General features: G+C 49.8%; 2 protein-coding genes across 5 annotated transcripts in view; one reads left to right on the top strand and one right to left on the bottom strand.

Moving 5' to 3' along the window:
* The window catches only part of PSMB7 (proteasome 20S subunit beta 7), a 59003-nt gene extending 46050 nt beyond the window's left edge, over positions 1-12953 (top strand). Inside the window, exons 7-8 of one of the 2 annotated variants that reach the window (XM_045468939.1) lie at positions 9638-9789; positions 12713-12953. In XM_045468939.1, coding sequence (XP_045324895.1) covers positions 9638-9789; positions 12713-12824 — 264 coding nt within the window. In that variant the 3' untranslated portion in view covers positions 12825-12953. Of the gene's footprint in view, positions 1-2187; positions 9790-12712 lie in introns of those variants that run through there. The other variant, XM_045468938.1, reaches the window with a different exon arrangement.
* Positions 12954-13952: 999 nt separating this feature from the next.
* Positions 13953-15994, bottom strand: part of NEK6 (NIMA related kinase 6) — an 86081-nt gene continuing 84039 nt past the window's right edge. For all 3 annotated transcript variants that reach the window (XM_045468937.1, XM_045468936.1, XM_045468935.1), the window contains exon 10: positions 13953-15563. In XM_045468937.1, the coding sequence (XP_045324893.1) occupies positions 15453-15563 (111 nt within the window). In that variant the 3' untranslated portion in view covers positions 13953-15452. The remainder of the gene's footprint in view (positions 15564-15994) is intronic.

Genomic DNA, 15994 nt, shown 5'->3' with positions numbered 1-15994 from the left:
GATCCGTTGCCCATCGCGTCAGTAGTTCTGCACGAGTTAGGCTTTTGGTAGCGGTGTTTGTGAACATTAGAGAAAGGGGGAGAATTAGATCAGGTTAGCATCTATCATGGATTTCCTGCGTATCAGGCACTGTGCTAGCAGTTTCTCCTGTGCATAGAGTACGTTGGTTTAATCCTTATGACCACCCCGGTGCCAGATGGTTTTAGGCCTCTTTGGCAGATGAGGAAATTGGGACTTAAAAATGTTGACGTTACCACCAGGGTCACATAGTTCATAAGTAACAGGACTTGGATCTCCTGGGTCTTCATTTTCTTAAATTCTTTGCCGCAGCTCCTCCCTCCCTCCTAACAACCTTAAGTAACTGAGAGGGTATCTGAAGGCCATGTGTGCCTGGGATCCCGGGAAAAGGTGATCAGCCGGGAGCCTCACGGAGGAGCGTCTGAGTTGGTAGCTCCGCACGATCTCCACCCACCTCTTGCCCCATAACTCCCCCCATCTGCTGTCTGCTTTACTTAGGTCTGTTCACTTTTACTTCCTTATAACTTTACTTTGCACACGGCCAAAACCTCATGACCACGATTTTCCCTTAGAACTTCACATTCTTTTGGCTCTTGCCCCCACAGTTGACGAACCCCCATACTTTTTCTGCCACACTCCAGAGGCCAGACAAGCATACTTGGGGAGCCCTTGCCACCAATGAAGTGGCATCTAAAAGTTGGCAAATGTTTTGGTTTTTTTCCAGAACAATAGCTTTTACTGGCTCTACCATTATCTTGTCTGTTTTTGGTGACACCTGTTAGGGGTGCCTACCGCAGGAGCTTACTGGTGCCTAGAATATATAATTTAAGTTAATCATTGCCTCCCATCAACTTACCAGAAAAACAGCTGCCAGGAAGTTATAAAAGGCCTTTCTGTGGTGGCCGAGTTTGTTGAGAGTTGGGTCAGTGCCCGTGACTGATGCTGGAAGTCCGGGCGGCACCCTCCACTTTCCATCTCCTGCACTCCTACCTGACCACCGTTTCCTCCTCGCCATGCCGGCCTCCCAGTGCTGTTGATGGTCCTCCTCCCTGCCCCTGCCAGCCCACCGCCATCTCACTGAGAACGCTGTAATCACCTGCTCCACTTTTCTCCTGCTTTGGCCTCTCCTCCCCTCCTGCTTCTGGGTTGCGGTTTCGTAAAGCTCAAACCTAACTACATCGTTTGCCGGCTTAAAGTTCTCCACTTCCTCTCACCACCTCACATGCAGGGCCCGTGAGGTTCTCTGGCATTCAGCCACACTGAACTACCTACCTGACCACACCTTTCTCCTCCTCCCCACTGTCATGGTTTTACTCCTTCCATCACTTCTGCCCCTTGGCTTGGCTATCATTTACTTGTATGTCAAGACTCAGCCCAGTCTTCATCACCTGAGCCCCATGACACCTCTGTACCTATAGTTCTCCCATCAGGCCTGCCTCTTAAGACTTCTTTACCACATTGTAGTGAGCTTATCTTCTTCTATAAAAATTTTTTAATATTTATGTATTTTTGAGACAGAGACAGAGTGTGAGTGGGGGAGGGGCAGACACACACACACACACACACACAGAATCCGAAGCAGGCTCCAGGCTCTGAGCCGTCAGCACAGAGCCCAGCACAGAGCCCAAACTCACTAACTGCGAGATCATGACCTGAGTAGAAGTTGGATGCTTAACTGACTGAGCCACCCAGGCCTGTAGTGAGATTATCTTCTTGTTTCCCTTCTCAACTCTACACTTTGGGCAAGGTCTTTACTCAGACCTTATTTCCAGTGTTTAGCACAGTGTCTGCGGAGCATAGGAGTGTCAGCGTTAGTAAATGTTTGCTGAACCAAGCTGACCCGTACATTTCTTTCAGAGGTTTTGCATCATTTGAAATTTGCTTCGTACGTGGTCATCTTTAAACTTCCTCAGACAAAGATGCTCTGTATTACGATGGATCTCCTTCTAGTCCTTCATAATCCTTGTGAGACTCTAGAAGCAGGATTGTGCTATAACACAGGCCCCGTAATAACCTTCCCACATGTGCCCTGCACTCTGCAGTGCTTTCTGTCCTCCAGACTTTGGAGGTGGGAAAGGCTCAATGTGAGTGTGGCTCTTGTTTTTTTTCTTTGTTGTGACCCAAGGAACAAATTCAGTTCATTTTTCCCCCCTCTGTTTTCATCTGCAGGAATTTATTGGCAGAGTTATCACTGACCGCTGGAGAGAGAGAAATATTATGAAGATCTTATTACTACCTGGGGCAACTTGGTTTTCATTTGGAGGATTGTTGAGCATATTTCTTACTCTTTCTTTAAATCCAGTCTTGTTTTTTTCTCTGATTATATTTGATTCACTGCAGCCTTGGAAATATATATTTGTATACACATATGCTGTGAACGCTGATTTCTTCTTCTTGCAGAAAGCAATATGTTCCTGTCTCTCTTGGTCCTTTTCCCTCTGGAAGCTTAGGTGTTTTTCCTTCCATTCACAGTCTCAGAATCCAGCAAGACCTCTTGCTCCCCACTGATTTTCCTGTGGCGGGATAGGAGCACCTAGGCTTTGGTGATGCAAGGCACTGACCTGGCACCCATCCCTGACTCCCAGTCAGACACGGCCGTGTGCCATGAGTGCGTCAGCCAGCCTTTCTGGAGCCTCAGTTTCCTCTGCTCTCAGGCGACGATGAGGAGGATTAACTAAGTAACATAAACATTTGGCTCAGACCCAGGGACGTGGTGGGTTCCCCTGTTTTCTCACACCCTGGCCTCTCCTTCTACCCTAGAACTTGCTAACAATTCTGTTTGGAAAGTCTGTGCGTCGGGGACGTTTCTGTCCCTTTATTCCTTCCAACAGCCCCTGGACAGAGGCATTGACTCTGTTCTTCCAACAGGCACCCCGTGGCTCCCAGAGTTCAGTGCCGTGTCCGTCAGTGACCCAGCTGTCCTGGCTTTTCTCTTTCCGTAGTGGCAGCTTCTGGCCCATTTTGGCTCTGCAGCCTCAGACCTCTCTTCTCCTGGCCCTGAGTTGCGATGAGGCTCTTGCATCCTTCAGTGATCTGGGACAGGCCAGCTTGGCAGTGGCGTTGTTGGTAGTTCCTTGAATGTGAACACCCCTTCCCATCCCTGCGAAAACCTCTGAAATCACTCCTGCACTCCCCGCAGGTTGGTCCTTCCCTGTTTGCGTCACCCGGGTCCTGGGTGCCCAAACAGCTGTGGGGGAAAGAAGTGGCAGCACCCTGTAGACCTTAAAGACACAGTCACTGCCTCGCTCCCCACCAGCTGCACCTCCGTTATGCCTGACAACCCGCAGGATCACACTGGCGGGCCGGGCCCCGTGGACCCCAACAGCTCGAGCCACAACCAAAACTTGGACACCTTTGCTTTTGTCACATAGCCCAGTCTGAAAAAAAATTAACCTTTTCCACCGTAAAATATGTGACTACACGTGGGGTACGTCACATCTGTTAACACAGTGCGGGAAGCATTCTGCTCGTGGGGGGGGACTGTTTTAAACACTTTTTTGAGCTCTTTAAATTTTATTCAGCCATCAGCCACAAATGACTCCTTCAGGCCGCATCAGTGGCATAGGCAGAACCCCGGCGTGTCCACAGGCCACTGTGGAACGTTATGTTTAAACCTCTTCCTCTCACGTGTTTAAGGGTCTTTGAGTGCTCTTGTTCCCTGGTCCCCAGTTGGGACTGGTGCACTTCTGGAACTATCCCTTTTGGTCCGATCTGTCTCATAACTCATTTCATCTCTGAGTTTGGCAAAGCCACGAATGCGTTTGAAGTTGGTGTTTCATGTTTTCATTCGTCGACATCTGCACCAAGCCCCGTGCTAGCAGCCTGGGATCCGGGGATGGAGACGGGGTGATTTTGGTCCTTTCGTTTGAACCCAGGCTCTCGCCACACACCTGGACTTGTAATCTTTTCGGCTGCGGATCATCAGAGCAATAGCAGTTTTTGCCGTTTCAAGAAAATCGAAGTGACAAAAGATAATGCAGGTTTCCCAAGATGAATTTGGACTGCTTCAGTTCTCTTTGGCTAAAATTCTTAGTTTTTAGTAAAGGAGCAAACTGTCATGAACTAAATGGTCCTTGCAGATTTCCTAGCAAACAGGAAAAATGATGGAAGCTGTGAGAGAGTTCAGCTGTGTCGCCATCCACAGCTCTCCCCGGAGCAGAGGTAGGACAGCCACTGTCCCCTGACTCCCGTGGGACGGTGGGGTGGAGGGCAAAGGGAGGCACCTGCGGTACCCCAAAGCCAGGAGAGCCAGGGCAGCCCTGTTCTTCGTGAAGAAGGCTGAGTGTTTCTTCCTTTTTCATTCAGTGCCTCAGCCACACAAACGGGCCAAGTTTCCCAGCAAATAACTCATTGCATTTCTTTCTCAATTCTTAAAAAAGTTCTAGGTCAAGTCAGCTGTTTCGGATGGCTTGCCATCGCAGGTGCTCTCACACTCCAAAGCCGTATCTAAAAGTAGTGTGCCAGGGTTTCCATCAGATGCACATTTAATGTTTCGCCCGCCCCTAATGCATGTAAAACGCTGCTCAGCACGCGTAACTGAATGGTAGAACGTAGAGGGTTTATTTAAAGGGTACTAATTTGATGCTGAACTGTCCAGGGTGCCCATTGGCTGGGGCACCTGCATTTTCCTCTGGCGACATTCCCAATCTAAAAATCACTTAAGTGAGAAGAGAAATTCGATTGTAGCCGTAGGCAAGGATAATGTGGAAAAGTTTCTTTGCAGTACTATTTTGGACCTGCACCATAGTGGATGCCGAGGTAATCTATCAGTTTGTGAGTGTCTACAAAATGCAACTCTCTAGATAACAGGTTTAAAGTAAAGATTTAATACAGTCTCCATCTCCTATGATGTTGCAGTGACAGTTTAAAACTCATTCTCTAAATCTCAGCAGACTTTATAGCTAGCAGTGGGCCAATATAAAGTTTAATGGCATTACAACACATAAATCATCTTTTAAAGATGCTACTAGTAGCTCCAATATTAAATGCAGACAATCGCCTGTGTTATAAATAATTTATCAAACACCATTTCAGATTAGCCTTCCATGCTGAGTTATTTATTTTAGCCTTTTCTGTACGATTCCTAAGGCACTTTTTGAAAGATCCATTACTGGTCAGTTTAATGAACTTGGGGGTCTGTTTTGTCCCCTCAAGCACTCGGGTACAGCTGTGGTGACCATTACATGGCCGACGTGGACCTCTTTGTGCCTTTTACAAGTGCTGCCCATTTGTCATGTAGCGGTAAATGGAGCTGCACATTGGAGTCGAGGGACACATTGCACGATGCAGTGATGGAGACAAACAGATAGCTCTATAAAGTGCTGCTTGTCACAGCTGACTTGTAGTACAGTACATCACTCTTATTGTAATCTCATTTAAGAAGCCGGGGTGGCCCGGGGGACTGATATTCCCAGTTAGTTTGGTCTTTGTAGCCATAAAGCAGGAAGTGCTCCTTTTATATTCTCTGAACTTTTAGGGAGTGTGCTCTTTGCTTGGATTAATTATTACAGGAACTTCTTCACAGAACTGGGTGCAGATTCGTCAGCAGGTTTGTTTGGACCTCCTTCTCCTGGCCTGGGGTCTGGTCCAGGCGGTTGCTGCTTAGAGATAAACGGTCTCTGTGCTTCCAGGAGCCCTCTGGCTTGCTTCATTAAATAAGTTACCTTTTATTAAGCAACAGCTATATGCCAGACACTATAATAGGTGCTTTCTATACCTTATTTCTAATTCTTGCAGAAGTCCTGTGGTAAATCCTAATTTGTCATCACCGTACTACAGGGAGGGGAGAGTAAACTCAGAGAGGTGAAGTGACTTGTCTATGTTTGCATAGCAGTAAGTAAGAAATGGGGTTCAGACCCAGTCTTTCTGCCTCCACCTCTGCCAGATTAACTTTTAATCACCAGGTGGTGGTGTTTTGGCTGAGGGTCTCAAAGTAAAAGGAAGCAGCCATTGGGCCAGAGGGCCATTTTTCCGGAAGTCAGGATGAGTCCTACTGGTTGGTGTGCACACTGAATCCAAGTTCCCCTGTGACTAGCAGCGTAAATCCATGAGCAGCTGGCTGGGGGAGGACGCCGGCCTGGCAGTGGGAAGGAGCATGGCACCTGGGCCTGACCAGCTGGGGTCACGGGCTCTGCAGGGTCCTCGTCACAGCCCCTCTGTAGCAGCTGTCCCTGGGCAGATGCTCCTCAGAACTCAGGTTACCCCACGGCTTCCAGAAAAGGGAGCTGCAATTTCTCTATGAAGAATGAATCCTAAAGGAAGAAACGGTGCTTCCTGCATTTATTGTGGGCCAGAGATGGATAAAAATGTGGTGTTTTCCCCAGCTCTTGCTTTTAGTTTGTGGTTCTTCTCGATGGTATTCTTAAATATTTGGTAGAACTTGTTAAAGACAAGAGTTGTTTAATTGTGAAACTCCACTATAAAGAAAACACAGTATGAATATGCCCAGTAGCATATTTGCATATGTGTCTAGAATTCTGAGTGTGGAAATACAGTGGTAAAAGACAGTCTTCGACATACGAAGCATTTCCTGGAACATAGTAGGTGTCTTTTAAATGTTTGTTGAAGACATTAACTGTGTAAGTAACGGGTAGACGACAAGTCCTTGGTAATTTTCACCCTGTTCGCCTTTTGACAGGTTTTGGTGGGGGTGGGGAATATGGGAAATAAGACATGGCTTCTTAGTACTGATCTCTACCATATTATTACAGTATAGAAATGTGTAAGGCGTGGTCTGTGGGCAAGGGAAACAGTGCTCCCCCACCAGTTGTGGAAATGACCACTGGAGGAACTGCTAGTTGGCCCAGAGGTTAGTTGGCAGCCACCATCCTTCTCTTGAACATCCCCGGCTTCTAAAGATCCTAGGTGATTGAGGAGTGACATACCCCGAGTCAGGGAACTGCTGTCCACTGTCCCTAAGTCACCAAGCAGTCCCCAGCCCCCAGCTGAGCAGGTTACTTGTGAGCTGGTGTGGTGCTGTGGCATTCTGGCTCTGAAGTCCAGTGGACCTGTTTTACTGGTTACTAGCTTGGTGACCGTGGGCAGGCCATTCACCCTCTCAGCTATAGTTTCTTTTCAGTACTAACTTCAGAAGAGGGTGAAGGGCAGAGGTAAAAACGATGATTGGCAGTATGCCTGACTCAGCACTTGACACGTTGTAGTTGGTGCTCAATAAAATATAAGGTTCATTCCATTTCATGGCAGCTTCAATCCTGTGTACATGAGATGGGGGTGGGACCGGAAATAAGATTGCAGGCTTGTGAGATTTTCTTCCTTAAGGAATTATCTTCTCTAGAATTGGTGGGGAGGAGAATTTAAAAGGCGTATTTTCTCAATTTTTAAAAGCCTTTTATACTTAAACAATAGCACACACGATAATTTATCAATAAATCAAACTATACATAGTACATTTTGTACATTTTTAAGTTATTTAAGTTCATCTATTTACATTACAGAATATTTGCAAAATAGAGGCAGATTCACCTGTGATCTCTGTACTGTCGCATTCTGGTATCTGTGTGCCCAGTTTAATTCATGGACATTAGATATGCATGCCTGATATCATGGGTAGATCTCCGTTTCCTCGGAGTCTTCCCCCATCCCCGTCCCCAAAATCTGCATTCAGTCCTGAGTGCTGCCAGTAGGGTTTGTGACACCCACCGGGTGCTGTTGGCTGGCTCGAGGCACCGGCAGCAGTGACGAGAAAAGCCGTGATGACAGAGCAAAGGAAATCCTCAAACAACAGAGAAGAGAAAGGAAGAGGAGAGGCTTGGTCAGGAGCAGGGGAATAAGGAAGGTGCCCTACACACACGCGCATGCGCACATGTGCAAATCTAGCCATTTAGTAAGAGAAACAAGTTGGAATGAGGCTTAACGAGCAAGTGTGTTAAGTTACTGGTTGGTTTTTGCTGTCTGTTTGGTAGCAGCAGCCATCTCCCTAAGATGCTTGCTTTGCTACCACTTTCACTGGCTTTTGGCCTGTTGGGAGCCCCAGGAGAGAATTCCTGGTTAGAGGATCCTCTGTGAACGGATTCTCACGGGGCCGTAAATGCACAAGAGATAAACCAGCTCCGTTGGTCCCACATGGGTGCCACTCAGGAAGTGAAAAAACCTGGTGGCGTAAAGATCCAAATAACCCCTCAGCTCCTACTGCTGGGTTGCTGAGGATCCCACTTCCAGCAGAGCCCTCTCTATCCTTCTCCGAGTCTGTAGAGGGCGCTCATGTCACTGGAATCCCACTTCCTGGCCTAGGGCAGGCAGAGGAGCAGGAGCCCTGAGTACCTCCGATCCTTTCGCCAGGGAAAGTCAGCAATCTGCCCTTCGGCGATCTCAGGACGCCTTTGGGGCAGGGAGTGATATTTCTCAAAGGGTGGTATTTAGATGAGCTCTTTAGTTCAGCTTGCACGCTTAGGCACTCACGTGCTGGTGGATTAGGAAGGGGCAGCACAGGTTAGAGTCCCTTCCTTGGGAGAATGGTTCGTTTTTGTCCTTCTTGCCTGAAGAACTTGTATTTGATGTTCTCCACGTCCCACTGTGCTGCCTTCTGTTTTACTGCCTTGTTTTCTACATGCCAGGCACGTGGCCTTTCAGCCCTTCCCGAAGCTTTGCTGACCCGGCTGGTGTTCCCATGGCTCCTTCTCAGTTATCTGTTAGCCCATATCACACTTGACTTGTAGTTACTTAGGTCTCATACCCCCACCGGACTCTAAACCCCTACAGGGCAGAGACCTTGGGGCCTCATCCATCTCTTCAGCCCTAGCTTCTAGCATAGGACCTGGCGTGTGAGAGGCCTTCTCGGGTAAGAAATGAATTAATCCACTTAAGTAACTGTTGGGTGACTTAGACTTGCTTCTAAAATGAGTAGAAGAGAGAGTGATTCAAAGAAATGAGTCACTTCAGTGAATTCGTAGGTTCTTTATTAGAAGGCAGTAGATTTTCTTGGGTAAGAGGTCCTGCCCTTGGCTTTGCCACCATTTTTCTAGAACTATAATGTTTTGGTGTGAGTCCTACCACCTCCCCTCCCCATGATACTGACTTCTTCATTATGTTACCTGGAGGCAGGTTCCAACCATTATTGTACACTTTTGACCAGGGGTTAGCAAACTACAACCCATGTGCTAAATCTGGCCCACCGCCTATTGTTAATAAAGTTTTATTGGCACGCAGCCACACACATTTGTTTATATATTGAGTGTGACTGTTTTGTGCTACCATGACTGAGTTGAGTAGTTATGACAGAGACAGTAGATCTACAAAACCTACAATATTTACTTCCTGGCCTTTTACAAGAACAGTGTACTGACCCCTGTTTTAGATGACCCGTTGCTGTCTGCCAGCCCACAGTCCTCGGTTATGCAGGGATTATCTGATGTGAAGCAGCATGTTGAGAAGGGGTGCGTGCGTAAAGGGTTTGAAACACCTGGTTCCAGCACTTGCCATTCGAGGAACATTCAGCACATTGTTGTGGTACTGTGAGATCTCTTCTGCATCTATAAAATGGGCATGGAAAATGTCTGCCTCACAGGTGATTCTGTGCCCTGCTTGTGAAAGCACTCTGTGGATGTCCGAGCAGGCCCTCAGAGCAACCGTGGACAATTATTGCTGCTGTTCTCTTTCTCAGGAGGAGGAAGCCAAGAAACTGGTGAGTGAAGCCATTGCAGCTGGCATCTTCAATGACCTGGGGTCTGGAAGTAACATTGATCTCTGTGTCATCAGCAAGAGCAAGCTGGACTTTCTCCGCCCGTACTCCGTGCCCAACAAGAAGGGGACTAGGTGAGTGAAGGAGATGAAATTCTGCCTGTGGCCCTAACTTCCTTGGCCACTCTCAATCTCTCCGTGGCATTTCAACTGGGTTTTCTTGACTGTTAGCCACGTTAGGTTTAAATCCAGTGTCCCTGGGCCGGCCTTACACAACAGACCTGTGAGTCATTATTTGCTTTATTTGCTGTCAGGTGTAGAAAAGTGATTTAATTTGAAAATGTTGGTGGGAGAGGGAGAGCAGGGCCCAGGAAAGAGCCCTACCCTGGAGGGTTGTGGGGGAGAGGTTCGAATCGCCTGGTGTTCTTTCTCTGGTCTCTTGAAGAAGCCCCTGAATTCTGTATGAAATTCTGTGAGAAGCATTTTTTGGGGAAACCAGCCCATAGCTTTTCTCAGAGTGGTCCAGGAGTCGCAAGCAGTTATAAACCGTTCGTTAGGAGTCTCTGAAAGTCTTGGGAGCTGACTGGTGCCTCCTGCCCTCCAGGGAGCCCTGTCCTTTAGCCCGTGGCCATGTGCCGAGCAGGCTCCGTGTGTCGGTGGTGCGGCCCGGGCTCGGACTGGGGGACAGGGTTCTAGACGATTTGCTGAATAGAAGTGGAAGGTTTCCAGCACTGGTGGCTGGAGCATGCAGACGAGCTGCTCGTTTGCGGTCTCCCATGGCCGTCCGGCCGTCCTCTGGCTCCCGGCCTCTTCTGTGGCCTGCGTGGCTCAAGACGTGGCTCCTGACCACTGCTTCCAGCCGTGTCCGTGCGAATGCAGCACGGCAGGATTTATAAACTCGACCACTTCTGTTTCGCCCCACAGCTAGCCCAGAGTGTGGCAAGCACTTTCTGGAATGCTTACTTTAACGCTCCCTACTCATACCCAGATTCCAAATCGGGAGTAATTCCAAGGAAAGAGTAGAACATTGAGAACCAGCACTGCGCTCAGCATTGTGGGAACTCCCGTGTGCTCATGGAGGGTAGGACAGCTCAGCAGCAAGAAGTTCTCAGGGGTTGGAGAAATGTCGTTGCCTGGTGTGTGACTTTGGGCGCGTCAGTGTCCCAGTCTTTGAGATGATGGAGCTAGACTAGGTGATCTCTAATGACCTGTGGGGTACCTGGCGCCGTACTGGGGGAGCAGGCTTTGCCAAGCTCCCTGATGGACTGCCTCCCCCATTATTGGCAAGATGCTGCATGAGCTGAACAAGTCCATGGGGAAGAGTTCGGGGAGGGGGCGTGGTGACACTCCATCCAGACTGAACGGTGTCCTGGGTGAGGATTCCGGAAGCCATGTTTGAGCCACGGAAAAGTATTTGTGTTGGACAAGGAACCTGTGCTCAGCAGTAGCACATCTTAATTCTTGGAGATGCTGGCTTTCCTCTGGAAAGGAGACTGAACGAGAACAGAAACAAAATGATCCCGTCGGCCGGTTGTGAAGATTCAGTGAGGTGGTGTGAAAGGTGCTGGGCCCGTGGCAGGTGTGGGCAGCCTGCTCTCTAGACGGAGCTTGCTCGCTCCTCGGTGCCTGGGCCCTGAGGCGGGTGCCATGTGGCGTCAGGCCCCGTGACGACAGTGTGTACTCTGGGATCTTCCCGTCACCTTTTCTGCCAGTGGCTGATCGCTGGGGCACTCCCTGGGGTAGGGGAACCTCTCCCAGAGTGGGCAGTCCGGGGGGAGAGTGCGGGGGCAGAGCCTCAGGCCTGGGCAGGTGCAGACCCGGCCCTGCACCTTCCTCTCGGCTCTGCCCCCAGCCCTCCACAGCCCTGCTCCGGGAAGGAAGCCCTCTCTGCATGCCGACACCGGGCGCCATGACCAGGGTGGCGGGGCGGCTCCCGCGGCCAGGCCTCCCACAGATGTTGTGCTTCGGAGGAGTTGGGCGCAGTAGCCACGTGGGGCTCTGGCTCCAAGAGGACAGGCTGCCAAGGGCCGGTCTGGGGGAGGGAGCCACGTCTTCACACCGGCATGGGCGGGTGGGGCACATCTTTAAAAGGTGCTGCTGGCCCCTCCTTGGAAGGGTGTGGTTGGGACCCGAAGGTTTGGCAGAAACGCGGCCAGCCATTCTTTGCTGCTCAGGCTCCTCTGACGTCACCCACTTTTTTCTGCTTCCTGCTCCCTGTTTGAGCACAAGTGCCCATTCGAGGGGGTGATTTTCGAGGAGCACGTGGTCATGGCACAGCTAGCAGCCTTCTGTTAGTCCATGCCAGATTGACAGAAATAATGTCCCAGCTGGGGACAGACCAGAGGAACAGTTGGATTTGTACTGTTTGACGATATTGTAATTCCTGGCCCCAGTGTGAGAATTAGCAGCTCAAATGTGGATCTTACAGACCCCTTGTGCTCAGAGAAACCGCTGTCGACTCAGAGAGAGGTGTGGGGAGTGTCGTCGCGGTGATCCGCCCCGCCGCCACAGGCAGCAGGCCACCCTCCTCGAGGCTCAAGGGTGTCGTCAACAGTGACAAGCCCAGAGTGCGGCTGTGGGCCATTTTTATACTTAAAATGTTCTTGAAGTGTTCAAGATAACATTTAAGTCATCCTTTTTTCTATACAAGAGAAGGGTGATGGCGGCTTAACAGATCTGCTTCCCGCTGATACTAAAAGGTGCTCTTGGGAGGTTGATGCTCGAAGGCAAATGACCAAGCGTTTTCCAGCATCTTCTGGGGATGGTAAGGTGGTGGGGAAGGAAATCTGAGTGCCCATTAAGTGCCAGGTGCTCTGCAGGAGTGCTTTTAACGCACATCTCTCCCAGGCGTCCCTATTTTGTGGCACTTGAGCACCGAGGAGAGCGAGCCTTGGGACGGCTGAATGAATCCCCCCCAGGCTACAGAGCAGGGAGTCAGGAGAGCCAGGCTCTGCGTCCGGGCTGTTCGCCACCTTACCTGAGCGCATGTCCCTCGCTCCGGCCCCGTGTGGGGCCCCTTGAGGAGATCCTAACTCGGCCTTTGTTTCTGTCCCGTTAGGTTTGGCCGGTACAGGTGTGAGAAAGGGACCACCGCAGTCCTCACGGAAAGGGTCACTAGCCTGGAAGTCGAGGTGCTGGAGGAAACTGTGCAGACGATGGACACTTCCTGAATGGTGTCCGTGGATTGGGGTGGCGGGGTTACTGCTGTACCGGACAGGGGGCAGTGGAGGCTCCCCCGTGAGACATTCATTTGGCAGTGTGTGCTGATGAAACCCAATAAAAAATGAAAACCAAACTGAGTGGCTGAGGTCTGGGGGTCGTGTGGTTTTTTTGGCCACCGAGGCTCAGTGACCTGGCCCGAGTGCCAGTCTGCATTCAAGCAGGCGTGGGAGCAATGTAACCCTCCTGAAAGCGGGTGAGGCCTCATCCGTTGCAGAAGTCAGATGGACCTTTCTACCTGCCCCTCGTGCTACTTCTCTTTCTTCAGGGCGGTCCCAGGTTTTCTTGTTTTGTTTTTTTAGGGTGAGGGCAGCACAGCCTTTTACCTCAGCAGCCGAATAGGAAGAAAGTAGAGACGATCAGTTCTAAGTACCCAGAAAATGCAGGTAGGTTAGGTGGACAGTTTGCTTCTCCGTGGCTGTGTACAACTGGGTGCGTTCCACTTGGGCCAGTTTCACGAAGTCAGAGGAACGCTTTGGGGCTGTCGGTAATGAGTAGGATACCATCATTTCACAGGCACTCAGGCCTGCTGAATGGTTGAAATCTCACGCCTCCAGAGCGTTCTGGAGTAGGCGGTGTTGCTCTCATAGTGTTGGACGTAGATGGCATGCAGAAAGCAAGTTCATCTGGGTCTGAGGCGGATTCTGCCAAGGGTGACACAGTAGAGGCTCAGAGCCTTAAGCAGAGTAGGTGTTAAAAAAAACCTGTGTGGAATCAGAAACACCTTCAGTGGTAGAGGCGAGGCGGAAGATAGGGCTTCGACTCTCCCCTAGAGATGGCGTGCTGGGATACCCAAGAAAGAGTCCCGGCACCAAGGTCTTCCAGAAGGAACCCACTCTCGGTCCAGCCCCCCCTTGTTAAAACTGCAGAGAGAGGGGTAGGGAGAACAATGCAATTACTTGGGGCAGCGTTGTGGCTGACCATTGTCAGAATTATCTGGGGAGCTGAAGAAAATTCCAAGATTGCTCAGAATGCCTGGGGTGTGAGAAATGTTTTTTAAAGGCGCCTCAAGAAATGTTGCTGACACACGAAGCTGCTGTAAAACTACGAATCCATGAATTGTACACATTCACAGAAGCGACCCCTCTTACCCCATTTTATTTCAAACATGGAGAACAAGTACAAAGCAAAGGCTGCATCTGAAGAAAATGTCTCAAACCCGACAGTGTTACAGTAGAACAGAGTTCACACATGGAAACAGAGCAGTGGCCCAGCCCAAGTCCTTTATCCCCAGGGAGGCCTGGGCCCCTGGTCAGCAAGTTGGCTGCAAGCGGACCACCTGACCAGAACGCTAACAGAGCGGGCGGGCATGTCTCTATCTAGCTGGAGGGCTGAACTGTCACCAAGTCAGCGGGTGACAACTTAGACCATTTGAGGATTAACTTGAGTATAAGCAAACGATTTCCTTCAGAGCTTGAGTTTTCCTTAAGTTCACATTTATAAATTAGTCTTCACAGTTAATCCTATTTGGGAACAAATAAATGAACATAGTTCTGGTTTCCTACGCATAATACAGCTGTATGTTAACTCTTGACTTACGTGGTCCATGGGTCAGTTTTGTGAAGGGGGGAGTGGCAACCATTTTGGGATCGTCTGCAAGGCGATGATGCTAGGTAACTTGCAGATTTTATTTCAAATTCTGTCAGCAACGCTGAAGGTAGATAGTCTTAGTCCCAGTTTACAGATGAAGAAATTAAGGCTCAGGCTAAGGAAGATGCCCAGGGTCGCGGCAGGAAGTTGCAGAACCAGAACTTGCACAGAGAACAGCCCAAGGGCATGTTTTATATTTGTTTTTTTTTTTTTTTTTTTTTTTGGACCCCATGCTTCCTTCCCACAGAGGACAACGCTTAACACTGATTGTTAAGTGACCTGCCAGCACTGAAGCAGGTGACGGAAGTGCCTGCTACGTGGCAGGTGTTCAGGAGAAGGCAGCTGAGCCGGACTGCATGGAAGGCACATGTGGCTTCCCAATATTATTTGCCTTCTGAAGCTCTGTGCCAGATGCTGAGTTCTCCTCATCGTCATTCATCGAGTTATAAACATAGATAAAATATTAGGAAAATCACTCTGCTTAAAAAAAAATTATTTCCACCTTATCCTTTTACAACAGAGCAAGCACATAGCTTGAATTTTTAAAAAAGATTCTAAGAGCTAAACCGAACTTGCTACTAACCATTTTGAAAGGCTCACTACAAATCACACGGTCTCCTGCAACCCCCCTGTTCTTACAAACCTTGACAGGTCACTGAAGGAATTATCCTCAAGATTCACATTACAGTCCAGACACATGGGGCGCGTCAGTGGCTCACCCAACCACTCACCCTTGGTAACAACCCAGCTGAGATTGTCCACAAAAGTTTAAAGAAAGGACTTTCGAATTTGACCACCAGTTAACGTGTGACCAGTGCCCCTCCCCCCAGCTGCTCTGCATTCGGCATCTGCTGTAAAGCCCGGCCCCCTCGGGGAACCCGCTGAACCCTCTTGTCTTAGTTGATCTAGGCTACCAGGCGGCCACTTTGGAGAGAAGACTCAAGTAAGGCAAAGTGGTGCGGCTCTGATAAGGCACGCCGCGTCCACGTTCAGGTGCTTGAAGTCCACACGTGCATCTGTTTGGCAACCTGGTGCACATATCCGATGTCCGGTCTCTGGTTGGGGTCGGGGTAGATGCACATACTGACCAGTTCTCGCAACTGTAAGAGAGAGAACGCTGCGTGTTATTTGTAAGGAAGCAGCAGCCTCGCGAGGCTCTGCCGGCACTTGACCTGTCTCGACTCCTTCAACCCTCGCGGCTCTGGGGGGTGAGGGCTGGCACTGCCGGTAAGTGACGGGTGTGCAGGCACGGCCACCACGGAGAGCCAGCCGAGACCAGTCCTGCGCCTGTCCGGCCCCGAAGGCCATGCTCCGAGACCTCGCGAGCGGGTACGTCCAGACAATCGTGAACTTCCAGCTGCCCACGCTGCTGTGTGCGTGTGTGTGTGTGCGCGCGCGTGCTGTCGGTCATGCGGATACCCAAACCAGAGGACAAAACTCAAGGCGAGGGCTTATTGATGATAATAAATGCATTAACATGCAGCAGGGCTGCAGTCTGCCCACCCCCTGGCCTCTTTATTGTGCTCATGAA

This window comes from Leopardus geoffroyi, chromosome D4 (genome assembly GCF_018350155.1).
Source record: "Leopardus geoffroyi isolate Oge1 chromosome D4, O.geoffroyi_Oge1_pat1.0, whole genome shotgun sequence".
NCBI lineage: Eukaryota > Metazoa > Chordata > Mammalia > Carnivora > Felidae > Leopardus > Leopardus geoffroyi.
The sequence above is the reverse complement of the archived record's forward strand: the minus strand, read 5'-3'. Positions and strand labels throughout refer to the sequence as shown.